Consider the following 10,872-nt stretch of genomic DNA (forward strand, 5'->3'; position numbering starts at 1 on the left):
TAATAGCTTTCACTAAAATCACATTAAAATGACTGAAAATGTGATTATTATTGGACAGTAATCACAGTAATAAATTACAGTAGGCCTAACTGTGAATTAATTACAGTTATAATATTGGACACTGTAATGTGATTTTATAATATTATTTGAAAAATAAGAAAGACTATATAGTGAGGTCCACGTTATAATGGCAGTGGAGAAAGATAGATCAACGTTGCCGATCCTGTGTCTAGTCAATGCCTTAACTGATACAGGTTTATTGATGTAATATTAACTGTCCACTCTCGTTTAAAATAATCAATAATATTTTATTTAGCAAGAAATTATATTTTTCAATAATATCCTAATGAATTTTCATGATTACGATGAAGTATTTTGTTAATTAATTATACATTGTTAAAAGCTGATCTGGCAACAGGGCAAAGCGGGAAAGAGATAGCACAATCCGCTTTGTTGAATGATAGACAAGGATAGCAACAGCATTGCCATTATAACGTGGACCTCACTATAGAAGCCTAATATAATGATATATAGTAAAATTTAATATTATCTCATAGGAGGGATTGAGTACTGAATGAATATCTATATTCTACTAGACTATATTTATAATATTATATACATAAGGAAGGGGAACTTAATCTAGTTACGTATATATATAAATATATATAACACTTGTTCACTAATATAATAGAGAAACAATAGCGTAAGTAGATATCCCATGGTATAGGGCGTTTATGTTGCAACTTTTACTGTTATCTCAAGCCGATTACTGTCGATTTTTACTGTTTTGACCGGGTAAGAGTGTATGAACGGCACAGTATGAGAGACTACCAGCGTCACAGAGCTTCGTGGGAAAGAACTACGTGGACAATCAGCTTAGGATAACAGTAAAAGTTGCGACATAAACGCCCTATACCATGGGGTATCTACTTACGCTATTGTTTCTCTATGCTAATATTTAATGGAAGTATAATTTATTTATTTTTCTGCCTGTAGATTGTATTTTTTTCTTCCTCTTATTGTAATAGAGTACTTCTATGGACTCATAACCTTAGTGAGGTTCACGCTATAATCAGCGTTGCCGATTCTCTGCCTTACCACTGCCTTCTATAGGACAGCTGAAGTAATATTACTGTCCATTCTTGTAAATATTATAACCTATTCGTTATAGGTTATATTCTTCGATTATTTGATGATAATTTATACTCTTAAATATTTCATTAAGATCGTTAAAAGACGATCTGGCAACAGAGCAAAGCGAGAAAGAGATAGCGCTATCCACTTTGTTGAATGATAGACAAGGATCACTTTTTGTGTAGTTGAGAAGTTGATATTGTGGTAATTATTCACATTGAATGAAAAAGACTAAGAAATTGTCAAAAAACCACTGATTTATTGATAATAAGAAAGACCGGTTTCGGTTATTACACCATTGCCGGTCTTTCTTATTATCAATAAATCAGTGGTTTTTTGACAATTTCTTAGTCTTTTTCATTCAATAGACAAGGATAGCAACACCAATGTTAATCAAACACTTTATACACCATTATAACGTGGACCTCACTATAGTGTTAATTCAACTATTATAACGTAATGATAATATTGTGTATTAATAGTTAATATTATTAGTTACAAGTTGATTACTATAGTATTCAAGCATTGGATCATTTTTTAAGAATTTATAATCCTGTAGATTTTCAGATTTCTGTATTCATTGGAGGTTTTATCTCTTGGAATGATATATATGTATATATATTCTCATATTGGCAATATTTCATCATGGATGATAGATACCTGAAACAATAAAATAGAACATAATAATTAACTGGGAAATATATATATAATCTATACTATAATGAATGAGAGAACTGGCTTATACACGGAGGGGATAGGAAATTGACGAATGACGCATCATCACGTCTCAACTACTCAACTCATTAACTTGACATTTTTAAAATGGATTCTTAGTTGACCGAGGATGGTTATAGGCCTATTTTGAATTATTCAAGATTCCAGTAGGTCAAGTTTTCAGTTTGTCAAACTTTAAAATAGATCCTTGCGGAGCACGGGTCACCTGCTGATGTGAAATAATGAACTAGTAATTCTGTGAACAGTAGACCTCACGCAGTATTCTCTTCCACAAGTACCTGATTGAAACTATAGACCTTATGGAAATACAGCAATAGACTGGCTTCTCCACACATCTGGCTAATCACTTGTCAGCTGATTTATGATGAATAATTCTATAGTCTGATTTTTACTTTCCTTGCCCTATTACCATAGGTAAAGAAAGTATTGCTTTCCGAAAAAAATTAAGGTACCCCAATTTCTAAATTTCTATACGTTTCAAGGTCCCCTGAGTTCAAAAAACTGGTTTTTGGGTATTGGTCTGTATGTGTGTGTGTGTGTGTGTGTGTGTGTGTGTGTGTGGTGTGTGTGTGTGTGTGTGTTAAAATGGCGAAAATGTTGTCAAAAACAGGGTTTTTCGTGATTTTCTCGGATCGATAAGCTCTATCAACTGCAACAAGTCCCATATCTGTAAAAATTCCAGGAGCTCCGCCCCATCAATGCAGATAGATTCCCAATTATCAGGCTTCAGATACAATTGAAACAAAAGAATCAAGTGGAGTAGAATGAGCATGAAAATCTCTACAATTAATGTTCAGTAACATTTTCACCTAAAAATGAAAATAAGCTTTAAATTCGAGAAAATGTGATTATTCAATTGCAAATTATTGTTGATTCTATTAAATCATCTATATATATAAAAGCGAAATGGCACTCACTCACTGACTGACTGACTGACTGACTCACTCACTCACTCACTCACTCACTCGCATAACTAAAAATCTACAGGACCAAAAACGTTCAAATTTGGTAGGTATGTTCAGTTAGCCCTTTAGAGGCGCACTAAGAAATCTTTTGGCGATATTTAACTCAAAGGGTGGTTTTAAGGGTTTAAAGTTCGTCTTTTAGCATGTATATTCTTCTTCTCCCAATCTCTTAATTATAATTGAAATTTCCATATCATATGTTACTATAGAACTATAATCTAGATAGAGTACCTCTTCGAAACAGTTGTTAACTGGCAACTAAATTAATAATTTTGTCAGGTTGGCATTAAGTTGAGTTGACTTTGTTAGGTTGGCACCAAGTTGAAGATTTAAATGCATTTATCGCGGAAAAATGATGGGCACTGCTACTTCAACCCTGGGAATATTATATTACTAGCCGTCAGCTCGCTTCGCTCGCCATATCCGTTTAGCCAGACGTTTAGTCTGGACCCCCGACTGAATTGTCCTAACATATGATAAAAATGCTCAAATGAAAAATGCAGGCGAGCGAAGCGAGCCTGTTGATCTCATTCTTGGACGATCCAGTCGGGGGTCCAGGGGGCGGAGCCCCCTGGCTAGACGGATATGGCGAGCGAAGCGAGCCTGACGGCTAGTTCACTATAAAGAGATAGCAGACCTCATGTGTGTCTCCAGCGTTATTGCCCTGTCACCAGCTGGCTCAAATCTTTGAATAGTAGACTTGAGATGCGCGGGAACACTAGCGTCAGGTGATCAATTTTCATAACGGCAAGGAAAGTTGTGTGAGTGCGCCACACCAGAATTTTACTCTAATATTGGCGTATGAAGGAGGCTCCCTTTTCCTTTAATATTGTCCTTGAAATGCAAAATTTCCAAAAACCTTGTATATACGTCGACACGCAATTCAAAAAGGAACAAACCTGTCAAATTTCATGAAAATCTATTACCGCGTTTCGCCATAAATGCGCAAAATATAAACATTCAAACATTAAGAGAAATGCCAAACCGTTGACTTGAATCTTAGATCTCACTTCGCTCGGTCAATAAAGGAAAGAACTGGCTTATACACGTACGGGATAGGGAAATTATGTTTGGCGCATCATCACGTCTCAACTACTCAACTGATTAACTTGAAATTTTGCTTATAGATTCTTAGTTGACCGAGGATGGTTATAGGCTTATTTTCAATTCTTCCAGATCCCATTACGTCAAGTTTTCAGTGTGTCAAGTTTCAAAATAGACCCTTGCGGAGCACGGGTTACCTGCTAGTGTGAAATATAAACTTAAAAAAAATTTTTAGTTGGAACATTGGAACATGTTGTGAGAAAATTGAATCAATTTTGAAAGCATGGAATTTTGATTTTAAATTTTAAGGTACATATCTAAACATCGAATAGGACAGAGATGTACATGGAAAAATCTGGTGTGGTACACTCACACAACTTTCCTTGCTCATATTTGAAACTACGATCAGACTTTTGTATATGTGTATATATAATTGTTTTAGAGTACTTTTTCCTTTGTGAAATTGTGAAATTCGATGATTTTTTTAAAGTCGTCAAAACAGCTTCTACAGATGAAATATCTCGACTATGTGTTCTTTTATGAACTGCTCTACCTACCTACTCATGCACGAGAAGGAGGTTACAAAGTCCATTTCTCAAGGATGGGGTAGTTTCCCAGAAAGGAGACTCATGCCAGTCAATAGAGCTGATAAATAACTATACAGAGTATGAATTTGAAAAAAATCGGTCAAGTTATTTTGAGAAAATCGTGAAAACACGGTTTTTTTAGTAATTATCCGCCATTTTTCTCAAGTATATTACGGAGCTCCTGCAATTTTCTCAGAAACGAGACTCATGTCAGTTGATAGGACTTATAAATAGCTATCCATGGTATGAATTTAAAGAAAATCGTTAGAGCCGTTTTCGAGAAAACCGTGAATAACATGGTTTTTTAGTGATTATCCGCCATTTTTCACAAGAATATTACAGAGCTCCTGCATTTTCCCAGAAATGAGACTCATGTCAGTGATAGGACTTATAAATAGCTATCCATGGTATAAATTGAAGAAAATCGTTAGAGCCGTTTTCGAGAAAACCGTGAAAAACATGGTTTTTTAGTAATTATCCGCCATTTTTTCCGCCATTTTGAATTCAATTTTATTGAATTTCTTATTGTCAGATCCTCATGGTATAAGGACCTTAAGTTTAAAATTTCAAGTCAATCGGTCGATTAGGAATGGATTTATCGGTTCACAGACATATACACACACACACCACACACACACACATACACATACACATACACACACACACACAGACCAACACCCAAAAATCATGTTTGGACTCAGGGGACCTTGAAACGTATAGAAAACTTGAAATTAGGGTACCTTAATTTTTTTTGGAAAGCAATACTTTCCTTACCTATGGTAGTAGGGCAAGGAAAGTAAAAACTAGCAACTAGTAAGCACCCAAGGCTGGAGAACTCGCTCACAATGCCGCTGTTCTGATGGAATATCTGGTTGGAAACGACTTACATTATTTTGAAATGTATTTTTCGAATTATTCAATTCTGTGTGGCCCAACCCTCATTGAAAAGAAAGACAGGATGAGAAGAAAAAGAAGAAGAAGAAGAAGATTACAGTAGAAGAAAAAGGAGAATTGAAGAAGAAGAAGGCAGTAGAGAAAGGAGAAAGAGAAGAAGGAGAATAAGACATGAGAAGGAGAGAAAGAGAAAAAAAGAAGAAGTAAGGGAAGGAGAAAATAGTAGAAAATAGAGAAGAAGAAGTAGAAGAAGAGAAAGATAAGAAGAAGAAGAAGAAGAAGAAGAAGAAGAAAAAAGATGACAGTAGAAGGAGATGGAGTAAAAAGGAGAAGTCGAAGACGAAGGAGACAGTAGGAAAAGGATAAGAAAAAGAAGAGGAAGAAGAAGAAGATGAAAACAAAGAATATATATTCTCAGGACCTCCTATATACTACCAGACCTGAGTCTAGAAGAAGAAGAGAAGAAAAAGATGCTGATGAAGAAGAAGAAGAAGAAGAAGAAGAAGAAGAAGAAGAGGAGGAGGAGAGAAGATGCTAATGATAAAGAAGAAGAAAAAGAGAGAAGGTAATGATGATGTGATCATGATGATGCAGGAGAAGAAGAAGAAGAAGACAGTGTAGAAAAAGAAGGCAGTAGAAAAACGAGAAAGAGAAGAAGGAGAAGAAGAGTGAGAGAAAAGAAGAAGAAGACAGTAGAACTTGGAGAAGAAGAAGAGAAAAATAAGAAGAAAAAGAAGATGACAGTAGAAAAAGGAGGAGAAGAAGTAGAAGAAGATAAAAACATAGTATATATTTATACTAGCCGTTAGGCTCGCTTCGCTTGCCATATCCGTCTAGCCAGGGGGCTCCGCCCCCTGGACCCCCGACTGGATCGTCCATGAATGAGATCAGCAGGCTCGCTTCGCTCGCCTGCATTTTTCATTTGAGCATTTTTATCATATGTTAGGACGATCCAGTCGGGGGGTCCAGACTAAACGTCTGGCTAAACGGATATGGCGAGCGAAGCGAGCCTGACGGCTAGTAATATAATATTCCCAGGAATAGCTCTAATTGAAGTAGCAGTGCCCAATCAATTTTTCCACGATAAATGCATTTCAATCTTCAACTTGGTGCCAACCTAACAAAGTCAACTCAACTTAATGCCAACCTGACAAAATTATCAATTTAGTTGCCAGTTAACAACTGTTTCGAAGAGGTACTCTCTCTAGATTATAGTTCTATATTAACATATGGTATGGACATTTTCCAATTATATTTAAGAGAATAAGAAGAATATACATGCTAAAAGACGAACTTTAAACCCTTAAAAACCACCCTTAAGGTACGTACAGACTGTCGCTCTGCTCCGCAACCGAACGTCACTCCAGCAGAGCGATTGATGATCGACCGGGGAACGCGAGAAGATCTAACATCTTCCGTAACGTTCATGATGGGTGCGTAGGCGGAGCGACTGTGGTTCGATGGTGGTACGAGGACGGTACGAGGGAGGAGCGTGCTCGGTGCGGGTTGGAAGCGCGAATATGTGTACGCAGCTTTAGAGTTAAAATATTGCCAAAAGATTTCTTAGTGCGCCTCTAAAGGGCCAACTGAACATACCTACCAAATTTGAAAGAGGTAGACTTTATAATAGTTACCTGATAAGTGGGGAGTGTTTCGACTCATAGCAGCTGCTCTATGACCGGGTGCAATAGACACATATGTTCTGCGCCCCTGATAGGCAGCCTATTCACAGTATAGTTCTGTATCATAGCCGGGATTGTGGCAAACGGGCTGCTAAATTGGCCCAATATGTAATTTCCGCTTTCTGCGCATAACTGTATGCGCATGTGCATAAATCCTCTTGCACTCCTGTAAATACATAAATAAATAACATCAATTATCTGATACATAAGATTCAAGATGACATATATATAAAATACCGAACGAAGTGAGGTCTATGATTCAAGTCAACGGTTTGGCATTTCTCATAATGTTTAATAATGTTCGTATGTTTATATGTTGCTCATCTATGGCGAATCGCGGTAATAGATTTCCATGAAATTTGACAGGTATGTTCCTTTTTTAATTGCGCGTCGACGTATATACAAGGTTTTTGGAAATTTTGCATTGCAAGGATAATATAAAAGGAAAAAGGAGCCTCCTTCATACGCCAATATTAGAGTAAAAATCGGACTATGGAATTATTCATCATAAATCAGCTGACAAGTGATTACACAGATGTGTGGAGAAGCCAGTCTATTGCTGTATTTCCATAAGGTCTATAGTTTCAATCAGGTACTTGTGGATGAGAATACTGCGTGAGGTTTACTGTTCACAGAACTACTAGTAAATAAAGATTGAAAAAAAAATTTTTTTTGAAGAAATTTAACATTATGTCTATGATTATAATAATTAAGATTAATAATACTAGAAGTTGTTTGAACAGTAGACCTCACGCAGTATTCTCATCCACAAGTACCTGATTGAAACTATAGACCTTATGGAAATACAGCAATAGACTGGCTTCTCCACACATCTGTGTAATCACTTGTCAGCTGATTTATGATGAATAATTTTATACTCTGAGTTTTACTCTAATATTGGCATATGAAGGAAGCTCCCTTTTCCTTCTATATTATCCTTGAAATTCTCCGAAAACCTTGTACATACGTCGACGCGCAATTAAAAAAGGAACATACCTGTCAAATTTCATGGAAATCTATTACCGCGATTCGCTGTAAATGAGCAACATATAAACATATAAACTGTTTAAATGTTTAAATGTTTATATGTTTATATGTTGCTCATTTACAGCGAATCGCGGTAATAGATTTCCATGAAATTTGACAGGTATGTTCCTTTTTTAATTGCGCGTCGACGTATGTACAAGGTTTTCGGAGAATTTCAAGGATAATATAGAAGGAAAAGGGAGCCTCCTTCATATGCCAATATTAGAGTAAAACTCAGAGTATAAAATTATTCATCATAAATCAGCTGACAAGTGATTACACAGATGTGTGGAGAAGCCAGTCTATTGCTGTATTTCCATAAGGTCTATAGTTTCAATCAGGTACTTGTGGATGAGAATACTGCGTGAGGTCTACTGTTCAAACAACTTCTAGTATTATTAATCTTAATTATTATAATCATAGACATAATGTTAAATTCTTCAAAAAAATTTTTTTCAATCTTTATTTACTAGTAGTTCTGTGAACAGTAAACTCACGCAGTATTCTCATCCACAAGTACCTGATTGAAACTATAGACCTTATGGAAATACAGCAATAGACTGGCTTCTCCACACATCTGTGTAATCACTTGTCAGCTGATTTATGATGAATAATTCCATAGTCCGATTTTTACTCTAATATTGGCGTATGAAGGAGGCTCCTTTTTCCTTTTATATTATCCTTGCAATGCAAAATTTCCAAAAACCTTGTATATACGTCGACGCGCAATTAAAAAGGAACATACCTGTCAAATTTCATGGAAATCTATTACCGCGATTCGCCATAGATGAGCAACATATAAACATACGAACATTATTAAACATTATGAGAAATGCCAAACCGTTGACTTGAATCATAGACCTCACTTCGTTCGGTATTTTATATATATGTCATCTTGAATCTTATGTATCAGATAATTGATGTTATTTATTTATGTATTTACAGGAGTGCAAGAGGATTTATGCACATGCGCATACAGTTATGCGCAGAAAGCGGAAATTACATATTGGGCCAATTTAGCAGCCCGTTTGCCACAATCCCGGCTATGATACAGAACTATACTGTGAATAGGCTGCCTATCAGGGGCGCAGAACATATGTGTCTATTGCACCCGGTCATAGAGCAGCTGCTATGAGTCGAAACACTCCCCACTTATCAGGTAACTATTATAAAGTCTACCTCTTTCAAATTTGGTAGGTATGTTCAGTTGGCCCTTTAGAGGCGCACTAAGAAATCTTTTGGCAATATTTTAACTCTAAAGCTGCGTACACATATTCGCGCTTCCAACCCGCACCGAGCACGCTCCTCCCTCGTACCGTCCTCGTACCACCATCGAACCACAGTCGCTCCGCCTACGCACCCATCATGAACGTTACGGAAGATGTTAGATCTTCTCGCGTTCCCCGGTCGATCATCAATCGCTCTGCTGGAGTGACGTTCGGTTGCGGAGCAGAGCGACAGTCTGTACGTACCTTAAGGGTGGTTTTTAAGGGTTTAAAGTTCGTCTTTTAGCATGTATATTCTTCTTATTCTCTTAAACATTTAACATTTAAACATTTAAACATTTAAACATTTAAACATTTAAACATTTAAACATTTAAACATTTAAACATTTAAACATTTAAACATTTAAACATTTAAACATTTAAACACTTAAACATTTAAACATTTAAACATTTAAACATTTAAACATTTGAACATTTAAAATTAAAATTTAAACATTTAAACATTTAAACATTTAAACATTTAAACATTTAAACATTTAAACATTTAAACATTTAAACATTAACAGAAATGCCGACCCGTCGACTTGAATCTTAGACCTCACTTCGCTCGGTCAAAAATATTGAATTTTGCAGATATTTAACATTATGTCTATGATTATAAGTAAGATTAAGTCTGTGCAAAGGCTAAAAATAAACTTTCTACTCGTGATTTTATTTTTCAAAGTTTTTTGATTTGTATATCATCAAGCTATCAAAATGAAAAAGTTTTCTCAGAAATTTATTTTCCCTATCATTACTTTCTGAGATATGAGCGACTTAAGATTACATTTTTGGGACAGAACATTTCAAATTCGGTAAGAGATGAATCCATGAGATTAAGAGATAGATTCTCCATGGTATTGTTGATCTAGCAAAATAAAAATTTTCTGAAAATATCAATTTTCAAGATTTTTATTTATAAAAATAACTTTTAGTTTAGTTTTTTTTTGGTAAATTGAATCACTTTTTCAAAAATTTATGTTCTCAGAAAATTGTTGTTTCACTTGATCAACAATACCATGAAGAATCCATCCTCTAAATCTCATGGATTTATATCTTACCGAATATGGAATGTTCTGTCCCAAAAATTCAAACTTCAGGCGCTCATATCTCAAAAAGTAATGATCGGAAATAGTATATTTCGCACCTAGAGCAGAAAATGAGATTTTTCCAGCTCGAAATCGGTTTTCAAGTCCGAGGCCGTAGGCCGAGGACTAGAAAAGATTGAGAGCTGGAAAAACATTTTTGCCCGTGGTGCGAACGATATTTTTCGCCACACTTCAGGTATTGCTGACAAAATAAATAAAGAATACAAAATAAAGAATACTCGTTAAGCTATCGTACCTATTTCTTGATTTTAGAAGATTTGCAGTCAGGATTTCAGATTCTTTTAAAATTTCACTTGGAATACCACAGTCATCTTCAAGCATTTTTGAAAATTCGGAATGCACTAATCAACAATAAATAATTGAATAAAACTGGTTGCGAAGCGAATTAGTTTGATTCGAAACTGGAACTGAAATCATGGCAGCTTCAGCTG

At 35.6% G+C, this 10,872-nt stretch overlaps 1 protein-coding gene across 1 annotated transcript in view; it reads right to left on the minus strand.

Annotated features, from left to right (window-relative positions):
- Nucleotides 1-1,471: 1,471 nt before the first annotated feature.
- LOC111059465 overlaps nucleotides 1,472-10,872 on the minus strand; it is a gene marked incomplete in the record, with an annotated part of 74,724 nt that continues 65,323 nt past the window's right edge. The window contains 2 exon segments of the mRNA XM_039435952.1: nucleotides 1,472-1,794; nucleotides 6,994-7,207. Of these exon segments, the coding sequence (XP_039291886.1) occupies nucleotides 7,018-7,207 (190 nt within the window).

This window comes from Nilaparvata lugens, chromosome 9, assembly GCF_014356525.2.
Source record: "Nilaparvata lugens isolate BPH chromosome 9, ASM1435652v1, whole genome shotgun sequence".
In the NCBI taxonomy this organism is placed as follows: Eukaryota; Metazoa; Arthropoda; class Insecta; order Hemiptera; family Delphacidae; genus Nilaparvata; species Nilaparvata lugens.